Genomic DNA, 24822 nt, shown 5'->3' with positions numbered 1-24822 from the left:
AGCAACATCACTTTAATTCCCTAGATTAAACATTCAAACGTTTAATCTAAAAAAATCCCCCCCAGAAGAGTCAACTCACTCTTCCCTAAATATAACAAAGATAAGCAGCACGTTCCCTTTATTGCATTATCCAAGTGCCTACTCTGAATAAAAGTCACATGCAAAGCAGAAAGCAGTGCACAGTACTGGGGCTGCTTTACAAAATGCATTGCACACCTGAATTGCTGTGTGTGGAGGGCAGTGCACAGGGAGCAGCTTTATTTCTGTGCAATGCACCTGGCGTCAGCACCCACCTCGACACAGCGCCCTGGAAAGCTGAATGCTCCATGTCACACTGCAGGCTCTTGGTGGAACCAGGAACTCAGCACTCAGATATTCAGGCTCCTGTTTCAGTATCTTAAGCCTTGCTCAAACCAGGCATTCAACCCAGCTTCCTCTGCTGTCCTCATGCTGTCTCCGCTGTGCAGCTCTCGCACCAAAGCAGGATATGGAGCCTTAAATAACCCCAGGTCATGGCAGAGACTCAGCAGTGGATGGTGGGACACTGAGCAGGAGCAGTGTCTCCAGGGCACCTGGCAGATGACCCAGCACAGGTACTGTTGACACCTCTTTGTACAGAAAAAACCCCTCTTGCTCTCACAGATCAGGGCTGGGACCTCCCCAGGCTGCCACCCCAGCAACTCCGTTTTCCATTCCTGAGCAGATCCTTCTCCAGGCCCCACACTTCAAATAGCTTTTCTGGGCATCTTCAGTGATGGTCTGAATGGGCAGCAAAGCCAAACCTCAGCCTGGCAGTCCCACTAAAAACCTCAGAGCCCTGAGGAAGGAAAATGTGTAAGGGGAAAGGACAGGAAAGCAGAGACTTGCATGGAAAAGTGAGAACCATCCAACCTCTTTGGATGGCGTGTGGGGTAAAGCAGCTTTTAATGAGGGTGTTCAGGGCTCCAACTCACCCCTTCCAGGCACACCACTGCAGACAAAGACAGCTCCTGCCACCATGCCTCGTGCCTCACAGCAGCCTGGGATGGCTGTTGCTGGCAGTCAGGCCTGGATGGGCCTTTTGTCCACTGCTTTTCCACGCAATCAATACACTAAAGCTTTACACGAGGCATTTCCTTTTCCAAATAGGAAACAGGATTGCTGGGTATGTGTCCAGATACCACTGCTCACACTTCCTCTCTGCTGGTGTACAAAGTCTCAGCAGTGCACAGAAGGGCAAAGTGAAGTGCAGGAGTCCTGGTCAGGACTACCAAGAACCAGGTACCTCCCTCAGCCTGGCAATCCTGCAGCCCCACTGAGTGACACTTAATCACAGGGGGAACCCAATCCTTTCCTGAGCAAACCACACTATACAGGGGCCAGATGGGGGAGAAAGTCCCTGGTCACAGCCATGCCAACATCTCAGTCAATCCCTGCACCAGCGGTCTGAGCAGAGCAAGGCTCCAGCAACACAAGACACCACAGAGCTGCACTGCTGCCCTGTCTTCTAAACCCCACTCACCTATGGCTCCCACTGCCATTTTTCACCAGCCTTGGCAGGACAGCAGGTACAGGAGCAGGCCCGGAGGGCTGTGGGCTCTCCTCCCAAGAGCTCTCTGGCACCAAAGAGCGGCACAGCTCCAAGCCTCTCATTTCTGTGAAAGCCTCCCTGCAGCTCCCTGCTTCCCCAGGACAGGCTTGGCTCAGCACCCATGATGAGTATCAACTGTACTTTCCAGGGTGGGTAATTAGTTCAGGTGAGGCAACTCTGACAATTGGCTGCTCTGGCCCCTCTCTTGGCAAGCATTGGAATCCCAAACAAGCATCTCACATATCAAAGGGGCTGCCTGCTCCACAGGCAGATCCACCCTGTACATCTGCCGGGCCCTGCAGCCCTGCACTGGGGGTACCAGCAGCTCTCTCTGCAGAAACCAGGACAACATAGAGCATTCAGCACAGGGCTCTAGTGAGTGCTCCCCATTTTCACTGCTAGAGTTTATGCTCCCGGAATACCTGTGTGTGGTGGAGACAGCCACTGAAGTGCTGTGCAGGGAACTGCAGAGCCTTGCACAGGGTGCACATCAATGCACAGTATCCTCCTTTCCAAATCCTCCCCTTTTGCAGCCAACAGATGGAACGCCAAGGTGTCATGGAGGAAAAGCAAGTGCAATAGCTTGAAAGAGGGGACTTTATCTGGAGAGGGTAAAACTGTGCAGAAGGGGAGGGAGCAAAGGCCAATCCATATACCAGGCTAAATTTATCAGCACAGATTAATGGGATCCCAAGTAACCTTCCAAGTGAAGTAGCAAAATAAAACACTTAAGCCATTGAAAACTAAACTGGTCAAAGAGCCCCGCTGAACAATCCCGCATTGTCCATGGAGCCAGGAAACAGATTTATTAGGTCACCCAGGCCATCTCCAGTTACAGTGAACTTGGGATGCTTCTAGGGATGGTTCCAGCTCCCTCCTCTGGCACTGTCCTTCACTGGGCAGCGGAAACTGCAGGAAGGGGAGAGGAGAGGTCCAGCAAAAGATCTCTTTCTCAAGGTTCAGGAAAAGCTGAGGTAGGACACTTCCGTCATGCCAGACATTTCCCAGTTTGGATTCCCTGGGACTGAGGCTACTGCGGTGGAGGAACAGAAACACCCCCATACAACTCAAACAGCAAGAGACCTGCCAATGAGATTAGAGCTTCAGTTCCTCCAGTATCAAAGCATTCAGCTGCCAAATGCTTAATGACTGCATCAATTCCAGGTTACACTTCCCAAGTCCCTGATAAGGCGCAGAGCACAGGCATCTTTGCCAAGCCAGAACACTCTCGACTCCTGAATGGGTTTCCCCTCCCCACCTTTTAGATCCCAAGTCTGAATGCTTGTTGTTTACCAAGCAAAAAAAATTGTATGGCAAACCTCTCAATCCTTGGAGCTGGTGAGACACGTTTCTGGAGGCATGGATTGCCACAGCACACTAACACAACATGCACTACAAGGCAGAGTGCCATCACAACTGCAGTCTGAAAGTGCCAACATCCTGGGCACAGCTCAGCCTTGACTCTTAACAGGCACCCAACAGTCCTCTGCATCCAGTGCCACTTACCAGGGCACAGGTTCTAGTCCAGATCAGCCCAGATACTCAGAGTTCTACACGGAAAAAGCATCTACAAAATCCATTTAAGGGTGCATAAGCCAGGCAGCCTTGCAGAGCTGCAGCCTTTGGTCAGGAGTTGCTCCTTGCTGAAGTGCTGGGAGCAAAGCTCAGCACAGCCAGATGCTTTTGCAGAGAAACAGAGCAACTTGGAAAGCATCTGTGGCTGAGGGGTTTGAATCTGTTCCTAGAATAAACTACTAGAGAAGAGCCTGAGGAATTAATTACTCAAGGAAAACAGACATTCCCAAAGAGATACCGCCAAAGAAGAAAACTTGTAGGAAATGCTAAGGCGAGGATATACATCTCCTGTTCCTTGTACTTCTCACCAACTGCAAAACACTTTAGAAAATCACCCGTGAGGGGAAAATATATAGCAATGGAAGACAAAAGAGGATTAGTCTGATTGCAGTCACAAAACCAAGGCAGAATAATTTACTGGTTCCACAAGGCTGGAGGCATAAGTGAGCTTGTTTAGTTTTTCAGCCCTCAGTGCACTTGTAACGAGCCAGAGCTTGTGACGATAGTTAAATCCAAATTGCATCAAGAACATTTAACAGTTTCAAACTTGCCTAGTGTACGCAATGGGTTCAGACACACTGACTCTCTGATCAAGAATCCAGATTCAGCACAAATGATTTAGCACACTGGATTAGTCTCAAGTGTAATGACTAACTCCGAGAAACTTTTACACTATTTTTAAATCTCACTTGTCAGGGCAGACCCTGGAAACTAAATGAGAACCTCAGAGACATTTATCCCAAAGAGAAAAATCAAACAGGAATACCTTGCGGCTTCCAAGGGTAGCTGTGACAGGCTAGTGCCACCTGGTGGGAAACTTTTCTCCACCCCCCCGCCTTGCTCCATTTCATGGTTTCTGTTCCATGTTCCAATTTCCCAGAGGCAAGACAAGGGAGCAACAACCAGTTTAACACCAAAAAAGCAGAAAGGGCTGGGTAGCTCTTCCAACTACTCAGACCTAGAGATTATCTTATGGGCATAGGCCAGTCAGCAGCTTCTCAGTTATTGCACAGCTGAGCCTGACTGCATGGAGTCGTGTACAAGAATGTGTAGCCCAATACTACCACTACATAATAATCTCTGCTCATTATTGAGCTGGTTTACAGATAACCAGGAAGCTTAAGGTGAGAGGTAACACATCTCCATATAAAAACATATGGGTTGTCATAACATAGCCCCTCTGGAAAGATGTTTGTCTATCAACAGCCCCAGTTCCTCACATCCTATGTCCCCAATCTGGCAAGATTAACAATGTCTACACACACCACCCAGCAAGACACAGTTGACTCCCAGCAGAACCAACTCCACATAGGATGTATTTATTTTTATACATTTAACACCGAGAAGACAGCTGCTTTGAATGGACTCAGCTTGCCCATGGTGCCCAAGACATTCAGTGCCAGAGGGAACCTGTCACAGTCCACAGCTCCATTATTTCCAACCTGCAGGCAACACATCCTAGAGACGGATCCAGTACATGGCACTGCGGATGCGGTTGTAATCCAAGAGCTGTTCAATGGGACCTGAGTGAACAAGAGAAAAGTCACTTGGAGACATACTTAAAAATCCCTGTATAATTTCTCATGGTCTTTAAAACAGATGGTGGCAGAGCAGCCTGTGCTTGCAATCCATAGCAGCTTTGCACAAAACCAGGCAACTACAGCTCAAACTTGCATCAATAAAACTAGCAGATACCAGCTCCTGACAAAATTAGGTGTTTCCTCACACTGCTCCATAATGCTCAGTACAGCTCCCCATACAGGTATCAAATACAGGGAGCCACCAAGTCATTTCAACTTCCTGCTCAAAAACTGTCTCCCTTTTCCAAACTGCTCCACTTTGAAGGCCAGAGGAAACAGCTGCAAGGAGGAGGGGAATTCACAACACACAGGAAGGAGGCAGCAGAGCTGAGCTGCTTAGGCAGGTTTTCCGAGAGGAATTTGTCCTTGGCCAGACAGACATGCCAGAGCAGTACAGGAGGATCAGGTCCCTTCACTTCCCTTACATAAACCACCCTGACCCCAGGGTAAGGGCACCTGGCAGACGTGCTGGGCCCGCACCCAGCTACAGGACTCCCAGTCTTAGTCATGGCTCCACAGCAGGCAGAGGTGGGAGGACAGCCAGCAGCTCACTGCCACTGCATCTCCATCACCTGCAGGTCTGATCTCGTGGCAAATGGGCCTTGGCACACCTCATGTGCAGAGGTAGGAGGACACCAGTAAAGAACCAGAGTGGTTTAAGGAGTCAGGACAGACACATCAGGACTGCCCACAGCTCACTTCCACTCTGCTCTTGGCCCCATCCTGTTTTTGAAGTGTGTACTGATTGTCACATGCTACTCACCAACTGCTGCAACTGCCGGGCATTTGTCATAAATGTATTTACTGCAGACATCTCTCACCATTCTTGCATCAACGGCCTAATAAACATCAAACAAGCAATTAATGACTCTTCCAGCAGATCTGCACTTCTCAAAGTTGCAAGTTACTGTTGCCATTACATATCAAGATCATTAAAAGATACAATCAGACCCTTGGGGCCATCTGCACCAACTGCCCAGCTCTGCCTGCAAGTATGGCTAATGTCCCTGCACAGTGCATTCTTTTGTGGGTACAGAAGACAAGCCAGTCCAAAATCGGAAGTCTCCTAAGGGATAGAGTGGCTGCAGAATTACACAAACTAGGAAAACTGTTAAAGGAATTTCAGGTGGTGCTGCTTGACACAGTTGTATGCCCTTTCTGGGATGGACTGACTCCAGTCACAAGGACACAGGATACACCACTGCGTGTGTGCCAGAGATTCTGACAGTTACATCAGTGTCAGCAGGATAACCGTCTGGACTCCAGGCAGTCTGATTAAGGAATAAGTAAGCCACGTGTTACTGCAACAGACCAAGGACAGACAATACTGACACCAACCATGCTCAGGTATCCCAGCCAAAACAAATGGATACTCACAGAAATCCTGGCATCCCACTCCTCCAGAGGGATACGGCGTCCGTAGTGCAAGAGATGGCTTCCAATATTCTCACACACTCGTGTGGTACCTGGATGTTGAAGACATCACATTGTCAGTGCACCAAGAAGCCTTCCAGAATTGCACAGCATGATCATCAGCCAAAGCACAGAGTAGAAACTCTAACCATTAAATCATCTGCTAACGAAGCGCAGTCTTAATTCCCAGTCTGTGCAGCTCCAGCAGGAGCTATGCAATACACAGATCGCTTCACTGGTCTCCAAAATGTTACAGCCAAGGCAGATGAGTCTGAGGGTCTCAAGTCTTAGGTCACCAGGCAGTATGTCACTCGTGGGAGCACAGCAGGCTGGGGTCAGCTGCTTTGACAACATGGCAGGAGGAGTGTGGAGCAGGAAAAAGAAGTTTTGCCCAGTGCCTGCCAGCAGAACTGCAGTCTCTAGCACAGGTCCTGCTCCCCAAGAGAAGCACAAGCAGAAACCCTCTTAAAGCTGCACAGTGGTCAACCCATAAACCAGAACATACCATCCAGCTGAGCCACCATGGCATTTCGGAGATAGTTCTTGGCTCTTGTCACCTCTGACTCTGTGGTACTGGTGCACAGACGCATCCTGGAGAGGACACAGAAAGACCATGAAAGCTCTTAAAGATGTTTGTCTGCTCAGAAAGTGAATTCCTCCCTTTCCCAAGCCTCCTCGAAAATAAGCTGTTATCAACACTGCTTGTCTTGCAGGCTGACATTCATCCTTGATCTCCACAGAGCAGCTAAGAACTGGGGAGCACTGAGCAGCAGGAGGTAAGAGCTCCAGCACACAGGCAGGGGATTCAGCTAGCAGGATAGACACTGAGTTTACACTCAGAGGTTCAGCAGCCCTGGTGCTGGCTCTGGCTTGCCCAGCAGCATGTGCTGTGCATTGCCCTGTCACAGGAGAAGGAAGGCGTGTCATCCATTCCCATGCATGGAAAGCTGCTATGAAAACTGATGCTGAAAGAACAAGACAGCTCCACAAAGTCTGTTTGGACTCCAGCTGCTAAATCCCTTCTTCCCCTGCCAATGGCCACGTCTCTGGGGCAAGGGCTCACTCCACCTGCTCCACACACAGCATGGCTTGTAGCTCAGATGTAGCATTGAACCATTACTGGTTCATGGACACAATAAGATGGACAGCCAGAAGGCTCCCAAACGCTGGCATGATTCCAGCAGCAGGTCATTCATCAGCCACAACACAAGGACCTGAGCAGCAGGAACTCTGCCTGCTTTGCTCAGGCTTAACAAGACAATGGAGATACATCTCTTGGGCACCTAGGAAAGACTTGTCTAAGGAATGATCTCACTTGTATATAAAAAACCCCAAAGCCTCGGTGCTAATACTTGAAAGCATGAACAAAAGACCTGAAAAGCCCTAAGAAACTAAAACAGCTCCTCAAAAGCCATATACCCTAAGAGATTTACAGAAACCACTTACAGGATCACTTAACCAGAATGCAAGTCACCAAGAAGTTCATAAAGAGACACAGTTCTCTGTAGACTTAATATGCTCCCCCAGCAGCTCAGTCTCCCACAAGAGGCTCAGATCTTAAACAGCACCTTGTGCCAAAGTTGTACTTACCACTCCCCCTGAGCACAAAACATCATATCATCTATGGACAGAGGGTCAGAAACAAAATGGAAACCGAAGAGGCCGGTGTCTGAGTAAGAGGTGTTGAATGGCTCGAAACTGTGGCAGAGATTATGCTCCGCAGCAAGCGCAGCCACCCTGTTAGACTGATTCTGTAAATAAGGAGATATTGTCAGCCATTTCACTTTCAGCTTCCTCACAGCTCAAATTCTTTCCCACTGAGCTGTTTTCACAAATACCACAGACAAGACAGAGCAGAACACTTTGCTGAAGGAGAGTTTAATTTAGAGCCTTCATGTGGTCAACAGATGAGAATCACTGCTGGAAAAGCCACAGACAATGGGCTAGGAGTCCATTCAGCAAAACCATTTCCTTTCCCAGCTGCAGATGAAAAGCTGGTATGCACACCATCGTAGGAGTGGGAGAAAATGGGGAGGACAAGGTCTCCCAGCAGCAGGGGTTAGCACAGTTACACAGGCCAGACAGTTTCCAGACGATAACGGATGCAATACCGAGGTTTTAAACAAGTTCCATTTGCTCTGCAGTGGTAAGGCAAACTTGCATCATGAGACTGTAGGGTATTCTGTCCTGCTTCCATCACCACCCCCACAGAGTGGTTAGTTGTGAGGGTGGGAATAAGCTGCTGAGAATTCACCAGCTACACCTCTTCCAAACTTAGCAGAGAAGGTTCAGTTCATTTGCCAGCATCACCTCTCAAGAACTGTCCTGGATTAGCCTCGATTACACTTCTATTCTACTTTCCAGGCTCCTAACCCCTTCGCAGTTGGAAGTCAACCAGAACAGCCTCCCCTAAAGCACATCCACCTAGGGTCTCCATAACACTTCACATTAAAGTGAAGGCTCTCCAGGCTCTCCCTGTTGCACTCCCAAGACTCTTACCTTCCCACCTCCAAAAGTGCGGTCGTAGCGCCCTATGATAGCATTAGCCACATTGAGGACCACGTTGTCGGGATCAGCCCATCCTGGCCCCTCCACGGCAAGAGCAATATGAGCAAGGGGCAGAGCATCATCTCTGGCACGGATCTGGAAAATCATCAAGGAGTGGGGCAGAACTGAATGAACACTGTGATCTGTCTGCAGCCTGCTGCCATGCCAGGCTGACACACTGGGGCACTTGATGTTATTTCAGTGAAATAAAAGAATCCCAGGCAGAACTAAGCACAAACCAGCTGCTCTGATGTGAGTTTTGCAGCAGATCATATGAGCAACAGCCTCACTCTCCTAATGGATTTGGGTTCCATCTAAAACCCAACACGTGGCAATAAGCCCCAAGAACAGAACGTGGGAGCAGTACCAAGATGGTGCATCATCAGCTTCTCCGAGATACACAGACTTTTCCACTCAGAAGCAGCTGTAATTGGTTTCACATTCATTCAACAGTTAGGCAACAGCTGCTTGCTTTGATGGGAACCAAAACAACTTTACCTCACTCCCTGTGAAGCGACAGTGTGCAAGAGCAGGCACAGAACCCTCCTTGGATGTAACAGGCATCCCAGTGAAGTGTTGCTTAGCTGCATCTACCAGCTCTCTGTGGGAAATACCTGGCAATGATAAAGAGAGAGATTTGCTAAATCAGACTAATTTAACAAAAACATCTGATTTTACATTAGCAATGTGTGACAAGTTTGATTGCATGCTTAAAAATACCAAGGCTTCCCAGGATCACAAGCATCTAGAACTTACCTCCAGCAGCTGCCAGGACCATACGAGGTGCTCTGAAGTAAGTATCAATATATGAAGCCAGATCTGCTCGAGTCAGCCGCCTGTAAAGAACACAAAGACCCAGAACATCAGCATCTCCAACTTGGGAGGAAAGAGAGGCTTAGGAGAAACAAGTTCACAATGCAGAGACAGCAGTGATTCTCTTTGTTGTGGGGTAACAATACTTTCTAGAAGCAAGGCTGCACTATGTACTGTGTTTGACCTGTGCTCTAATTGTAGAGCACAAAGAATGGGAACCAGCAGCCAAGATGGAGAGTTAAGGACAGACTTCAGTACAGACTGGAGGGTACAAGGCCACTGCTTTAATGAGCACCCCAGCTCTCCAATTTCTCTAACAGTGTCAAACTGACAGGTATGGGAGAAGGTTCAACCTGTCCCTTCCAGCCTCAGGAAGGGCTTGCAGGAGGTGGTTCTAAGGAATGCATGCAGCATTACACTTTCACCAGCCCCAATGGGGAAAACACAGTCAGGGCAGCAGGAGAAGCCCATGGGCTCAGATCACCTCCATGTACACACTGTGCAGTCACCATGCCCAAGAAGCAGCAGTTGTGCACCCCACGGACTGCACCCCTGGGCTGTGCACCACACCCAGCCTGTTGCTCACTTGATGTTCTCTGTGGTCCCTTCAACAGTGTGGGCCAGCGCAGTCCCCTGGTAAGCAGTGGCATGAAGGTAATCAAAGGTGACATCTGCCAGATTGCTGTCCATTTCCTTCAACTCCTGAAGGATGACACCACGCTCCCTCTCGATCTGAGAATCCTCCAGCGCACAATTCTGCACAAGGTCGCTCAGAAGCTCTACAACTGCAACACAATTCCTACGTTAGCATGCCACTGCCTGACTGCTACCCAGTGCTGCTGAAAGAGCAGTGAGTGCTGAAAGAGAGTGAGAAGAGACACACAGCAGTGAGCAAAAACCACGCTGGGGAGGGGGGACAACGTAACAGAGCTGAGTGCTACCCATTCCCAAAGCATCTGGGAGGGACAAACAACATTGGTTTAGCAAGAAGTCCAAGTCAGCTTGCCGAGCACCCCTGCCAGCAGAGTGCAGGCAACATCTGCAAAAGGGGAAGTATGTCAGAAGCAGGTACTGTTCCAGATACACACTCAATCCTTAGAGAGAGTTTGTGGCACCTACAGCATAGCCCATGTCCGCAGTAAGGCCCCGACTCAAATCACTGCCTCAACCCAAAACCGACTCAGAGGAGGCAGCACGCGGCAGTACAGAGCAGGAGGAGCACCTGCAAGAGCTGCACTGAGGACTCCTCCTACAGCAGCTGTCACTAAGCTCCATAAAACAACCATAAACTAGTGAATCCCTCCCATCCTCCCTCCTGGCAATGCAGTGCAGCCTGACATAACTAGAGCACTTGGGTTAGGGACACATGAACATACAGCCTTGAAGCACCACATCACTGCACTACTCTCTCCAACTACCAACCAGGACCTCCAATTTACTGCTCAGCTACTTCAGCCCCTGGTCTGTTGGTAGAAAAGATGCTTGGGGGTGAGAAACACAAGCACATGCACTTAAACGTAATCTCCTAGTCAGACTTTACCCCTGGCCATCCTACCTTTGGGCATGTCCTTGGACAAGGCTTTTATGTAAAAGGCAGTCTGCTCACGGGAGGTGTACCCGTTCAGGTGAGCACCCAGACTCTCCACTTCCTTCTCAAAGGCTGAGCCAGGACGCTTCTTAGTGCCCTAAAGGAAACCAGATCAACTCAATTATGAAATGAACAACCTTCCCTTCAGGGCAGAATTAAAGCAATGAAAATAACAATAAAGACCTAAAGCAATAAAAACTGTCATGTGATTCATAAAAGCCAAGGGCAGGTACACAAGGCAAGACATTTAAAACTTGGTTTATTTTCTCTAGATAAAGGATGGCTGAGGTGTATTTTGACAGACCAACACAAACTTTCAATAAAGGTTGTGTTTATTGATACACAACAAAGCTGCCTGAAAAAATAAAGGCTGTCATCACCACTAACCAACACAAACTCAGCAGCTACACTGAGGCAACAGTGTTTGAACAGCACATCCCTGGAAAGTAAACCAAGAAAAAGCCTAAACCAAGCAGATTTCTAGCTATCCAAGCAGTGATATTCAGAAGAAGACAAACAGAAGCAGAAGACTACTTCTAAATACAGGGCCCATCACTTAAGGAGCGAGCCAGGTGCTGCAGTTGCCTATGAAGGCACAGGCTGAACTTGAGTCAGCAAGTCCCAGGCTTAGATGTCTTCTGCCCTGTCTAGCAAACATCTGCATAATTTGAAAAACAAGAACTGTAGCCTCTAAACTTTGCTGGACCAGTAAGAAAAGCAAAGAAAAATAAATGGTTACAGGAAATGCTGCTTTGAGCTCTCTGTGCTAACCTAAGGAAACATGCTTCATAACACAGTGCTCTACGTGTGTTACACTACTTAATTACATTTTTTCCTTTAAGAGGAAAAATAAGCAAATAGTAAATAAGACTTAATTCATGCATGCTTGCAAGTTGCTGCACATTCAACCAATGAGCACCACATGGGCTACATGCCTTTTGAGATTTATTTTCATACTGTGTGCAAAGTCTCTAAGACTCAGATGACCTGATTTACACCCTCTTTCAACAGCTACAGCCTCCGAAGCGAGAGAACAATGTATGGACGGAGTACTCAGGGCAGCTCTGTGCAGACCTAGGACACATCCTTACCTTAAAGGCCATATGTTCCACAAAGAAACCGGCCCCGTTGGTCTTCGCATCTTCATAGCGGCTCCCAGCCTCGATCCACAAACCCACCTGGCAGCAAAACCAGCGAGTACCAACATCAGAGAAGAAAACTATCAGCATCCTAATGACACAAATGTAACAGCAGGGACAAGAAGTCTGCTCCACAAACATTATGCTAGAAGAACTGAAATAAGAACAAACTAGCAACTGTTTCCTGCACATATTTCTGCTTTTTCTCTCTTGGCTTCACCAAAGCTGGTTCTGCCAGAGTGATAACTTACTGATCACTTACTGCTCATACAAAAACTGTGAGGCTGAACAAATTTGTAGAGCACAAAAGCTTGTCTAAAGACAGCACAACACCAGGCCGGGCCTCCTGCTGCTGTATTAATCCCACTTGTTCACAAAGAGAAGCAGTGAACAAGTAGGTCTCTGTCAAAAGTGCTGGTTCAGACAGGGGTCTGTCCCTTTCAGAAGACTAGCTGCAGGCTAGACAAGGCTGATGGTTTCAAATAAGCCCCTAATCAATGTTAAACTTACCGTGCAGGTTGGCTGATTGGACTCCTCTGAGGCTACACGGAGGCCGTTCTCCAGGGTGGTGACCTGGGTTTCAGGGATGTTCTGGAGTGTCTGGGCATAGGTGGCAGCCCCTCGCTTCCTTGTCAAAGTCAATAAAGCTGCCTGAAAAAATAAAGGCTGTCATCACCACTAACCACCTGTTCCCCTCGGCACGGCCGGGAACTCAGAGCTTTGAAGAACTGGGAAACCCCAGGGAAGAGCCGCACGAACCGGTCACACTCCAGTACCGGGGGCGGAAAGCGGGCCGGCGGCAAGCCCCGCATTGGGTGACAGTGACAGCCACCGCCGCTCCCCACCCGCCCGGCCCCGCTCCGGGCCCCGGGCGGTCCCACAGCCACCGCCGCCCGGCCCGCACCGCCCGCCGCGTCCCCATGACCTTCCCGGCCGGCGCACAGGCGGGGCCCGGCAGCCGATCCGCACTGCGGGGCCGCCCGCGGCCCGGCCGGGCTTCCCCCGGCGCTGCCTCCGCGGGGCGCGGTGACTCACGGAGGGGCGCGGGCCCCACAGCAGCGCCCGCCCGGCCGCGCTGCCCGCCCGGCACACCGAGCGCGCCGCCATCTTGTTCTTCCGCCGACCGACCGAGCGGCAGCGGCGCGCCTGCGCGGGGGCGGGGCCGGGGCGGCGCGTGCCGCGGCGATAAGCGCGCGCAGGGCGGCAGCGCCCCCTGGTGGCGGGAGGGCGCGCCGGGGGGGGGGGGGCGGGTACGCGGCAGCCCGGGATGGGGGTTGCTGAAAATGGGGTTCCCGGGAGATGGGGATCCCGGGGATAGGGATCCCAGAGAATGGGGACCCTGGGAATGGGGGTCCCGGGAATGGGGATCCTGGAGAATGGCGGGGACAGGTCCTGGGGAATGTGGGTCCCATGGATTGAAGGATTCCAGGGGTAGGGGTCCAGGAGAATGGGTATCCTGAAATGGGCATCCTGGGGAATGGGGATCTGAAGGGAATTGGTTCGCAAAGAATGGGGATCCCCGCCCATATTGGTCCCTCGGCTGCAGCCCCACGGGCCCAGAGCAGGTCATGGGGAGGGAGAAGTGGCAGAAAAGAGCCGGAGAGACGGTGCCGGGGAGCCCACCTGCAGGGAGGCTGGTCCCAGCAGTGCCGGGATGCAGCCAGGCGGTCTGGCCCAAAACCACCGTTATTGAGGAAAGCGCATTGAAACCAACCCTGAGAAACACCACGTAGCTTTATTCATGATGCCAGCCTGCTGCCAGGAGCGGGACCCCTTTGGCCCCTGCACCACTCCCCAAACCGCGTGCTGGCCCAGTGGGACAGGCCTGTGCTGGGGCAAAGTGGGGGCAGCAGGTGGCCCCTCGGAATGACAGCAAGCAGCGGCTCCGTCCAGCAGCAGCCCCATCACAGCGGGGCTCATGGACGGGGCAGGGGCCCAGTGCTCAGAGTCCAGAGGGGCTGGTTGGTGGGGTTCAGGGCCTCTAGGCCCCACGATGGGCGAGTTGGTGCCATCAGGGTGGCAAAGCCTTCCTTGCCCGCCCGGCTCCTGGGGGAGACGTGTTCCTCTTGAGGGGCTACATTCTGGTGCTGTGGTCCACCTAAGGGGGGCAGAGAGGGAGGGGGCGGTGTCGTTGCCCTCTCCATTGCCATGCTGGGGACAGCAAGGGGACGGCAAGGCTGGGTGCTCACCGAGGCCTGGCGCCTCTCCCTGCTGATGTGCACCACTGCATCATGCACCGAGGGAAAGAAGGAGTGCTTGGTGATGGCTGAACTGAAGAAGTTGCCCCGCTCCAGCTGGGCCAGGACGGATACTGTGTGGAGGGAGAAGTATCTCAAATGATGGCACCTAGCTGAGCCCCACCACCCCCATCCAGAGCAGCCTCCTCCCGCCTCCTATGTTGCGGGGGACACCAGGGTCACTACCAGGGACCCGACTTTGAGGCTCAGACTGGATCCCTGGAGAAATCTTAGAGATGGGAGCACCCAGGCTATCAGCTGTGTGCCATAGAGCTGGCTATGCCCAGCCAGGGCTCATGACTCTGCAGATCCCCCTCACCCGGGCAGCTGGCAATGAAGACGTCGACTTCTATCTCATGGAAATCTCTGAAGATCTGCAAATGGCAAAAAAAAGTTTTACCCAGGAAAAGGAATGGGCAGCAGCCATCAGGGCACCCCACAGGGCCCTGGAGACACCCTCAGCAAGGCTGCTGTCCTGCCTGTTCCCCAGCTCCTTACATTCTTCAGGATCTTGATGGAGACAGTGTCCACGAAGCTGACAGGGCTGAAGTCCAAGATGACGGTGTGGAAGCTGGGCTGAGGCAGCCCTAGGCTGTGCAGGGTGGGTTCTGAGGGGGCACTGCTGTCCCCCGCACTCAACTCAATCACTGACACCCCTGGACCGTCTTCTGTGTTCTGGGGGAGGGAAGGAGACCCGGCATCAGTGCTCCAGGGCTGGTGGCACCCTGGTTGTGGCAGTGTTCCCCCGGGCTCACCTTGGTGAGGCTCTTTGGCTGTGTGAGAGCACAGGCAGTGGGTGGCCCCGGGAGTGGGTGCCCCTCTCATACCTTCACCCACTTTTGGGCTCTTTCCAGATGTGTCAAGATCCACCCCTCTCCCCAGCACCACTCTCCAGAGCCAGGCTCATTAGCTGGCACCAGGCCACCCTTTGTTCTTGCTCTTAATTCTGATTAACTTGCCGAAAGGTTAATGACTTGTTGGCTCCACCACATAATCATTAACAGCCCAGCTTTCCCACCAACCTTGGGTGTGACGCTGTGACCCCAGTTCAGTCCCAGTGCTTTTCTCACCCATTGGCCCTAAACTGAACTGGGAACCCCATGGGCCACCAAGCCCCACCAGTGCACTGACAGGAGCGTCAGAGTCAGGCAGGGAAGAGGTGCAGGATGTCACTGGAGGGGTGGTCTCCTGCATCAGGCAAGCACCTTTTTCCTCTTTGCCTTTTCCCTCTTTGCCTTTTCCTTCTCCAGTTTCTTCTGCTGTTTCTGGAGCTTCTTGAGGGCCTTCTTCTTCTTCTGAATCAGGCGGTCCACATTGATGCCACTCTGGAAAGCAGTGTGGCCCTGTGTCCCCAGCTGCCCCACCACCACCCTGTTGCTGGCAGGTGGGGGACACAGGAAGCACTCTGAGGCTGGTGGCTCTCCTACCTTCTTCTTCAGGGCCTCAGCGTACAGCTCCACATTGGCAAAATAGATGGTGGAGGAAGAGCGGAAGATCTTCACGCCAGGGACCTCCTGTGCCTGGGGGCAGATTGGGAGGGTGCTACCCCAGGGATGGAGCCACCTGCTCCTCTTCTGTCCCCCCCACCAAAATGCCCCCAGCCTCTTTTCCCAGTGAGCCACTACTGGGGGAGCTTTGAACTGCCCCCCTGTTGCAGGCAGCTCTTCTCCCACCCCTGGTGCTGTTACCATCTCATATTCCGCCACATCCCGGTAGACATCAGTGTCCGATATGCGCCCCAGGACGGAGTAGTGGGGGCTGCAGGGAGCAGAGCAAGGGGCTGAGGTCACCACAGGCTCCTCCTGTCCTTGGGATATGGCACCGGCCCCAGCCCCAGGGTACTCACAGCTGGGTACGGAAGATGACCGTGAGCAGCCCGAAGGCCACTGAGACCGCCAGGCCGATGTCCAAGTTCAGCAGGAGGGTGGCCACAAATGTCACAATCCAGACCAGCTGGAAAGAGGACACAGTCAGCTGCAGCATAGTCTCCCCGCTGGCACCCATAAGCCTCAGGAAGAGCAGAGAAACCGTCTCCAGGAGCAAGAGCACAGCCCCAGGGCTGGCCAGCACCTTACCAGGTCCACCCGGTTGGACTTCCAGAGAGTGCAGAGGTCACTGAACTGCTTGAACATGCCCTTGAGGTTGGCGATGATGATGGCAGCCAAGATGGCCTAGGAGAGAAATCTCTGCAGCTATGAGGAAGCTGAGGGCAAATCTGGGAGTGGCTCTTAGCTCTTCCCCTACCATGTCACCATGGCATGGGACAGGCACAGGGGTGGGACATGACACAAAGGCTGTGGGACTAGATGTACCTTGGGCAGGTCCCGGAAGAGCTCTCCAATCTTCAGGATGGTCACCAGGATGACCAGGGATGAGATGACACCAGCTACCTGTGCAGAAGGAGAGCAGGAGGCGAGGGGTGAGCCCCCACTGCTCACTGTGCTTCCTGCCCCTGCTTCAGCCCTGGAGAGGGAGGCAGCACTGCCCAGACCCACCTGGCTGTTGCCCCCTGTGCTCTCCTGTACCAGGCTCCTCGACATGGAGCAGCTGATGGCAAAACACTGGAAGAAGCCTCCCAGGAAGTTGGAGAGGCCCAATGCAATCAGCTCCTGCAGGGACAGAGCAGTGGCCGGGGAAGACCATGCTTTCATCTGGCTGCAAGAATGGCAAGCTTAGCTTTCATCCAGGGTGAGGGCCCTGTGCCTCAGAGCATCACCTGGTTGCTATCCACTTTGTAGCCATGTTTCAGGGCAAAGATTTTTCCCAGGGAGATGCAGATGGCGTAGCCTACCACAGCAATGGCAAAGGCATTGCCCACCACCTGCCCAAAGTAGCTGATGTTAGGGGCCACAGGTGGCTTCAACCTACACTCAAGAGAGAGATGGGGTTCAAACAGGGGTGCTGTGGGCAGCATGGTGCCCTGGCACAGCCCCCTTCACCGCCAGGCCCTGCTCACCCGCTGGGGATGTTGCCCACCACGGAGATGCCAAACTTGTCATTCAGGTTGACACCATAGGAGATGCCGGTGGAAACGATGATCTGGGGGAGAATGACTGGAGTGAGGCAGGGCCTTCCTACACAGGGACTGTGGTGGAGGAAGAGGAGGAGAGCACAACATATGCCCTGGAGCTGCACTTGCCAAGGAATCCCATCCCTCCTCTCCCCACTCTGAAGGGGACAGGGATGCACCAGGGATTCCTGGCTGCATCCCCACAGAAAGCTGGGGCAGCTCTGGGTACCGTGATAAGCTCGATGGGGATGGGCATGGGCAATTTGGCAGCAAACTTGTGGTTGAGCTCTTTCACAATTAAGATGGCCACAATGGCAATGATGGCAGTCACCAGGGTGCCCACATTGGTATCTGGCAGCTTCTTGCAGAGATCGATGATGGTCTAGAGAACACAGGAGGAGGGAATGTGCTCAGGAGAGCAGATGCCTCCCCAGCAGGTTTTTGGAGGCCTCTATGTGCCCCACAGGTGAGCACCAGGGGTCTTTGGGTGCCAGCAAGCCCCCACTCACCACAAACAGTGAGAGTGGTCCTGACTGCTCGCTCTGGGAGACTCCAAAAACATTCTTGAGCTGGGAGACAAGGACGTGCACAGAGGAAGCAGTGGTGTAGCCACGCACCAGCGGGTCTGAAAGGTAGGTCACCACGAATCCAAACTGCAGGAGGCCCAGGGCCACCTGGAAAGAGAGATGGCAGAAATGACCCACAGGTTATGGTCTCCTGTTCTCTGCTAGACTAGGCCGGGACCACCTTACCTGGAAGACACCCGTCAGGACAGTGATGGTGGCCACCAACTCCACCCTGGAGGCGTCCCGCAATTCCTCATTGACCGTCGCATTGGTGCCATTGACGGACTCCAGGAAGTTCTCACTGGGCAGCAGGGACTCTGTCAAGCTCCCGATCATGACGGAGATGACGGCGAAGGGACCTGAGAACAGGTAGAGTGTGGGCAGGGAGCCCAAGGTGGGCACCAGGACCTCTCTGAGAAGACCTCTTAAGGGGTCAGCTCCTCTCTCCTTAGGCCAGGCTCAAAGCATACACTGCACTTCGGCTCTGGCTTGGCCAGCCCCCTTCCTGGTGGAGCGGAGTAAAGGCAAGAAGTGTCCCTCCCAACTGCTGATGTGGTGATGCTGTGCCATGGACATCCCTGCTCCCTCCCCACCAGGGCTGTGCAAGCACATGGTCCCTCAGCTCACCCACGGAGTTGTGCCTCGACGTTCCGAAGAAGAAGTAGAGGAAGACGGGGTAAAAGGAGGAGTAGAGACCTGTGACAGGTGGCAGCCCAGCCAGCAGTGCATAGGCAAGCCCTGGAAGGTGGAGCAGGGAGAAATGTCACCAATGGCCAACCCTTGGCCACCCCACCTGTGGGGAGCCCCTGGCAGCCTGGGCATGGCATCACTCACCCTGGGGCAGGTGCATGATGCCCACACTGAAGCCCGAAACAATGTCCCCCAGGAGCCAGTCCTTGATAGGGTAGCGGGGCAGCCAGCGCAGGAAGGGCAGGAAGCGGAACAGCAGGGACTTGGCAGCAGAGCCCGAGCATCTGGCGGGAAGGGAGCAGGAGCCAAGGTGAAACACAAGTGTAGGCGGCTTGGGGACATCAGTGAGGGTGGATGCAGCCGCATGGGAAGCAATGGGACCCTCAGCTCCATCCACTGGAGCCTGGTGTCCCCTCAGGCAGGAGGACAGAGTGGGTACATGGGTATTTGGGCAGGGAAGTGAACCCCCGGGTCTGCAGCTCTCTGTGGTGGTGGGGCTGAGGTGCACAGTGGCAAGGTCCAGGCACATCCCACTGGCCACCTGGTCTTACCTGGTCTTGTGGAGATAGCGACGCAGAGAGAGCTTGGCGGGAGGTTTCCTCTGCGCCACCTCCTCCAGTTCAGCCTCACTCAGCACCTCACGGGGCGCTCGGTGGCTCAGGGCCATCTCTGCTGCCATGCCCACCTGGCTACCCGGAATGCCAGTCCACTGCAGGGTCACAAGGGACAGCTCAGCCACATTCCCACGGCCAGGGGCAGCCAGCACCCCACCCACCCCAAAGCCCCTCCTCCAGCTCCACTTGCCCCACAGAACCATCCCATCCTGGCAGGAATGGCCCTGAGGATAGGCACGAGCCGGGTTTTGGGAGTCCTGAAGCAGCAGCAGCAGCAGCTCAAAATGGAGAGCAGTAGGCAGTCAGCAGGTGGGTAGGGAGGGAACTGAGGCTTCGGCAATCAGTGCTGCCCACTCCTGCCCCACAGCAGCCCTATCCACCCCACTGGAATGCACCGGTGGGGTCTGCCAGCAGAGCTGCCCCGGGGGTCTCCCCCTGCACCTGCCCACGCAGGACCCACCTCGGTGCCAACCACCCTTCCCCTCCGTGTACTGCAGCAAGGCAGGGCAGTGGGCAAGCACAGCTGCTGAGCAGAGCCCCAGCCATCCCACAGCCCTGTCTGCAGACTTTGTCCCTTTACACATGAGGGGAGCAGGAATGTGAATCCCTGGCAAATGTCACGGCTCACCATCCCTCCAACAGTGCCCTCCCCTGATCCCTGCAGTGCAGAGCAGGATGAGCCTGTGAGTGGAGGAGCTGGGCTGAGCTGGGGTCTCACCCTTCACAGGGCTGGGATGGTGGGACTGAGGAATCCCTGTACAAATCCACAGCTTGGCCTTGCTCAGGGCTCATGCTGAGAGCTGCACCATCCTGCTGGGCCCACCCAGCCGGTGGCCTGCTCAGTCTTACGGTGCTCACCCACTTGCAGCTGGACCCAGAATCCCCTCGCTGGGTGCCCTGACCAGTCCTAAGGTGCTCACCTACTTGCAAGGACCCTGAGTGCTTCAGGCTGTGCCAGCCTGAGTCCCTGTGTAACCCCCAACCCTCTTATCTGCTGTGCTCAAGCTGGTCAGGAGCCATCAGTCAGATCCATGCTCTGCTTCCTCCTATTTTTTAAAACCAGCCTGTGATCTTTGAGACACCGTTCCCTGCCTCCTGCCCTTCCTCCTGGCCTGCCGAGAAGCTGCCCTACTTCCCAGCCCCACTGCTGCACAGCACCCACCATGCTCCCCTTGGTGCTCCGGAGTGCTGGGTTCCAAAGCCATGGCAGACCCAGCACTGTCACCACGGTGCCCAGAGCCATCCCATTCTGGGGACTGTCTAGTACAGTCCCAGCTCCTGGTCTGCAGCCATATCCAGGATGCTGCCATGTCTGAGCATCCATGCCACATGCAGGGCAGGGGGCTTCTTGCCACTGGGCACAAGCTGGTGCCACCCTCCTGCCAAAAGCTGCCTCCCCAGGGCACTGCTTGGGATCCCACCATCACCCTTCTGTGCCCCCACAGCTCCCACGGATGCCCACTCCCCAACCCATGTCCTGGAGCAGGAGTTGTGACCAGGACAAGGAGGGTTACCCACAGCCTCTGGTCATGGCATCCAGGGTTTTTTCCCCAGACCCTTGCTTACCTGCTGGAAACAGGTGTGCTGTGCTCTGTGGACTGCCCTGGTCTCACACAATTCACACAGACCCAGTTGTTATCTTGTTCCAAAGGTCCCCCGCGGGCACTATAGTCCCACTGAACCCATCACACCTCCCTGGGCTCCATCACAACCTAGAATTGGTTGCAGGGAATTTCTGAGTCACGTTTGGCCCGGGACCGTGGGGACACGGCAGAGGAAATCCAGGCTCACATGTCTGACTGGTAGCAAGGTGTGGCGTGAAGGTAGGGCAGGGCCAGGCATTAAAGAGTCCTGGGTCCCAGCGGTGGTGGGATGGGGCTGATAAGTGGCAGGAGTGGTGACATCCAGGACCACAATCTCCGGGGTTGGGGCAACTTGTCTCCATCCCTGGTGCCTGGTGGGGGCAGCCTGTGGCCACCTTGGCGCCCTCTGTGGTGAACACAACCCAGGTCCCACAGCTTTCAGGCAGTGGGGCTGAGCCTCTTCCCTCAACCTCTCCCACATCCCTGCCCCTCCCTGTCCACCCTTATGCCATCAGTGGTCAGGTAAAGGCACGTCCAACACAGGCACCCCCACATGCGACTGCTGCCTCCTTGTTTATCCACTCCCCATCATTTATCCACTCCCCCAGCATGGAATGAGAGGCCATCACAGGGCTACTGCTTGGAAGCAAATAGCACCCAGTGTCATTTATTACCTCCTTATCACTGCTCCCTGTCCCCACCCATGCCATTCCTTCCTGCACTCCAGCCTCCAGCCCCCCACCTGCACGCCAGGCTGGTCACTCTACCTATGGCCCCCTCTCACCACCCCAGCCTCCCTGGCCCTCACCCCCCAACCAGCCTTGGGAAGGGCTGCAGGACAGGACCACAGCTCCTGGCACTGCCAGTGCAACTCCTGAAGGCTGCCCTGAACTCAGCCCCCAACTGACAAGGTGACAGCCCAGAAGGGACAGAGGGGTGACAATTGATGGTGACCCTTGCTCAGGGCGCTGTGGATCAATGCTGCCCTTTGCTCACCTGCCCTTTCCTCTTAACAAAAGGGGAGGGACAGAGGGCACCAGGATCACGCTCAACCTCCCCTCCCCACACTTCCTTCTGCTTGCTGGCAGCCAACTTGACCCTGCTGAGGTCATGCAGCCTTCAGAAAATGGATCTTCCCTTGGCCTAGGTCAGGCTGGGGGTGCTGGCAGCTGCCAGGCATGAGCCCCACAGCTCACCACAGCCACTGTGGCATTGCAGCCCTGCCAGCCAGGCCTGGGGCCACTGGACACCAACACAGCTGATCCCATCTCTGGGTAAACCCAGCCTGGATATAGCCCAGTTCAAGCAACTGACAGCCCCTGAACTCCCCATCCCCTCATAACCTTGCCCCTGGCCACAGCGACTCCCAGGCAGCCTAGGAACTGGCTGTGAACTCCTGCCCAAGCCCCCTCCCAACATCACCTCAAGCCCTGCTGCATCCATAGCCCCAGCCACGGATCCCCAGCACAGCGAGAGACAGCACAGAGCCCAGCACCATTTTATAGACTTTTATTTCCAAATCTGGCGCTTCCATGATACACTTTTACACAGCCAAAGGGGAAGCGTGAGCATTTCCCCACTCCCTGCCAAGAGAGTCAGGAGACAGAGAGAGGAAAAAAACCCCAACCAAATCCCCCAAAGGAAAAAACCCAAACTCAAGGAGGATGCTCCCCAGAGCCCAGGTCACAGCACTACAATCTGGGACCAAGCTGCAGATTGGTCTGCAAGAAGCAGATTCCTGCTTTTTGACTGTCCCAACTCTGCAGGGATGGCCACCAGCTCTGCAGGGATGGCCACCAGCTCTGCTGCTCTCTTCTTTTTGGCACTTGACACTTGCTCTCCATTTGGCAGCATAAAGAGCCCTGTGCCCAACTTGGCAGAAACATGGGCCCTACAGTGCAGCAGGGACAGGATCCCAGGACTCTGGTGCTGGCACTGCACAGCCGGAGAGAAACTTGTAAACAAGCTTGTTCCCAAAGGCAAAGATGGGCAGCATGGAGGGGCCTGGCTGTTCCCAGCATGTGGGGCCAGCAGGCTTTCCCTCTGCACACTGGTCCCGAATGGCATGTAAACATGTCAGCAGGCCCTTCTCTCCTCATCCCTGGGAAAAGGATGACAGTGAGCCTGCCTTGTCAGGGCTGTGCTGGGGACCCATGGCACCCCCAGTCACCAGCCCTTCTGTTCCCTCCATACTCTCCCCACTGACTCAGGGATGCAGCCAAGAGGCCTTGGCCTCCCCAGAGGCCTGGAGGATGGTGGCACAAGTCCTCTCTTGTAAACATGTAGGCTGGGCTACAGTAAGATGCCATGGCAGTGTGGTAGTAAGGCAGTAAGGAGCACATGGTAACGCAGCCCCGAGAGCACCATGGGGCTGAAAGGGAACATGCTGCCCCCCGAGCCAAATGCCCTGCCCTGAGGCTGGGGTAGGCACAGAGGAGTGTCATCTCACAGCAGGGCCAATAGGAGCCGGGGTCAGGCCGCAGGCTGAGCAGAGACACCATCAAGATAGCCTGAATTTCCAGAGAGGGAAAAGTGCTGTTTATCTCCATCTCCCAAAATTCAGGCCACTCTAAGCTGGGGTCCTCTGCTACTCAGAGGAGAGGAGGTGTATACAGAGCCCATAGGGAACCAGCGAGATACAACTTTTGTGGGCAGTGCTGGACCCTGAAACTGGAGCCACATCATGCTCCTGTGGATGCCAGTCTTCTGCAGAGTGAGCACTGGCTCTGGGAAAAGCCAAGCCTGCTACTAAGCAGGGAGAGGGTCATCCAGCTCCTTTACCAGACCCACAAACCAACACTGGTTTGCTCTGTAACATGCAGGTTAAAGAGCCCAACACTCACTGGGAAAAACACAGTGCTCACTTGCTGAGAGGAGGAAACCAGCACTGATGAGAGTGGGACCATCCTGGTACAGGACAGGACTGCACAGCAGAGCTTGTCTCCTCCCCAGCAGGCTCCCGGTGCCAAATCTGCTGCCCCATTCGCGTGTGCTCTTGCTGGTACACAGCCCCAGCTCACAGACAGGGGCAGCCCCAAGGGGTGGTCCCACAGGAGGGCAGAGGGAGGCCTGGCTGCAGGGGGCTGAGGGACACCAGGCGGGAGGGTGGCACTGAGACAGGTGGAGCTGCACAGTGGGAGGGTGGGGGGCAGCAGGGCCAGCTGCCCTGCAGTGGGGATGGGACAAAGCAGTGCCAGCAAAGCCTTAAGGACTGCCTGGCACTGTTCCTCCAGTCCACTGGGATTGTGGTTCTGGTAGCCCCAGGGAAGCTGGCAAGGGGCTGTTGGTGAAACAAATGCTCCAGGTCCTGGGAACAGACCATCCGTAAAAATAACCATAGAAATTTCTCTTCTCTCTGATTACAAAGATACAAAAAGGTAGAAAACCCTCCCTGCCCCCATATCCTGGGCTCCATTTTCTGTCCCTCTGCCACTGCCCACCCTCCACACACACACAGGCACACCCCACACACAAACAGCTCACAGAGAAGGAGCTTGGCCCCAGGGGGTTGGAGATGCCACCCTCGCCCAGTACTACCTGTCACACCAGGCAGGTGACGGAGAGCACGGCAGCAGCCGAGAGCCTGGAGGCTCCTGGCAGTGGGTGGTGTGGGCTGCTGGTCCCACAGCCCACAGCGCAGGGGAAAGGAGGGTTGGTTTCAGGCCTCTGACAAGCATCAGTTCTGGCCCCTGCTCCATGGGGATACCAAACCTCAGCTGGCAGTGCCTGGCGAAGGGCCCTGCTTCTTCCAACTCTCTTGTGGACAGCTTCGGCCCCTCAGGAATGGCCATCGTTTCTCATTATTCTTCTCAGAGGAAAGAAAAACAATATTAAGCCATGGCATCTCTCCTGGGCTCCAGCGTCCCTTCCCCGCTATGCCAGATGGGGACAGGGCAG

At 54.0% G+C, this 24822-nt stretch overlaps 3 protein-coding genes across 3 annotated transcripts in view; all 3 read right to left on the bottom strand.

Moving 5' to 3' along the window:
* Positions 1 to 4432: 4432 nt before the first annotated feature.
* On the bottom strand, positions 4433 to 13370 carry LOC104683469 (cytochrome b-c1 complex subunit 1, mitochondrial). Its single transcript, XM_039559239.1, has 13 exons — positions 13261 to 13370; positions 12736 to 12876; positions 12178 to 12264; positions 11054 to 11183; positions 10085 to 10283; positions 9442 to 9521; positions 9184 to 9299; positions 8638 to 8781; positions 7729 to 7889; positions 6644 to 6729; positions 6103 to 6191; positions 5489 to 5564; positions 4433 to 4668 (listed from the first exon to the last, which is right to left on the bottom strand). The coding sequence occupies exons 1-13, from the start codon at positions 13330 to 13332 to the stop codon at positions 4604 to 4606; spliced, it is 1446 nt and encodes a 481-aa protein (XP_039415173.1). The 5' UTR covers positions 13333 to 13370; the 3' UTR covers positions 4433 to 4603.
* Positions 13371 to 13968: 598 nt separating this feature from the next.
* On the bottom strand, positions 13969 to 19423 carry SLC26A6 (solute carrier family 26 member 6). The gene is made up of 19 exons (XM_039558905.1): positions 19280 to 19423; positions 18873 to 19012; positions 18666 to 18776; positions 18225 to 18397; positions 17982 to 18146; positions 17702 to 17854; positions 17419 to 17501; positions 17179 to 17326; positions 16958 to 17071; positions 16775 to 16852; positions 16538 to 16633; positions 16309 to 16415; positions 16151 to 16220; positions 15890 to 15982; positions 15683 to 15787; positions 14961 to 15137; positions 14782 to 14836; positions 14415 to 14536; positions 13969 to 14323 (listed from the first exon to the last, which is right to left on the bottom strand). The coding sequence occupies exons 1-19, from the start codon at positions 19405 to 19407 to the stop codon at positions 14300 to 14302; spliced, it is 2142 nt and encodes a 713-aa protein (XP_039414839.1). The 5' UTR covers positions 19408 to 19423; the 3' UTR covers positions 13969 to 14299.
* Positions 19424 to 22418: 2995 nt separating this feature from the next.
* CELSR3 (cadherin EGF LAG seven-pass G-type receptor 3) overlaps positions 22419 to 24822 on the bottom strand; it is a 31046-nt gene continuing 28642 nt past the window's right edge. Inside the window, 1 exon segment of the mRNA XM_039558904.1 lies at positions 22419 to 24730. Within this exon segment, the coding sequence (XP_039414838.1) occupies positions 24703 to 24730 (28 nt within the window). The 3' untranslated portion in view covers positions 22419 to 24702.

This window comes from Corvus cornix, chromosome 12 (genome assembly GCF_000738735.6).
Source record: "Corvus cornix cornix isolate S_Up_H32 chromosome 12, ASM73873v5, whole genome shotgun sequence".
Taxonomy (NCBI): domain Eukaryota; kingdom Metazoa; phylum Chordata; class Aves; order Passeriformes; family Corvidae; genus Corvus; species Corvus cornix.
This window is presented reverse-complemented; position numbering and strand designations above follow the sequence as displayed.

What these genes read in the sequence shown, in the direction of transcription:
- SLC26A6 (XM_039558905.1), bottom strand. Translation starts at nt 19,407, where the DNA reads ATGGCAGCAGAGATGGCCCTGAGCCACCGAGCGCCCCGTGAGGTGCTG. An exon ending in CTTCATTGCCAGCTGCCCGG is followed by an intron (nt 14,537 to 14,781) that starts GTGAGGGGGATC and finishes CCCTCCACACAG; the next exon opens with TATCCGTCCTGGCCCAGCTG. An exon ending in GGGAGAGGCGCCAGGCCTCG is followed by an intron (nt 14,324 to 14,414) that starts GTGAGCACCCAG and finishes TGCCCCCCTTAG; the next exon opens with GTGGACCACAGCACCAGAAT.
- LOC104683469 (XM_039559239.1), bottom strand. Translation starts at nt 13,332, where the DNA reads ATGGCGGCGCGCTCGGTGTGCCGGGCGGGCAGCGCGGCCGGGCGGGCG. An exon ending in TGTGGGGCCCGCGCCCCTCC is followed by an intron (nt 12,877 to 13,260) that starts GTGAGTCACCGC and finishes TTATTTTTTCAG; the next exon opens with GCAGCTTTATTGACTTTGAC. An exon ending in GGGACCACAGAGAACATCAA is followed by an intron (nt 9,522 to 10,084) that starts GTGAGCAACAGG and finishes TGTTCTTTACAG; the next exon opens with GCGGCTGACTCGAGCAGATC.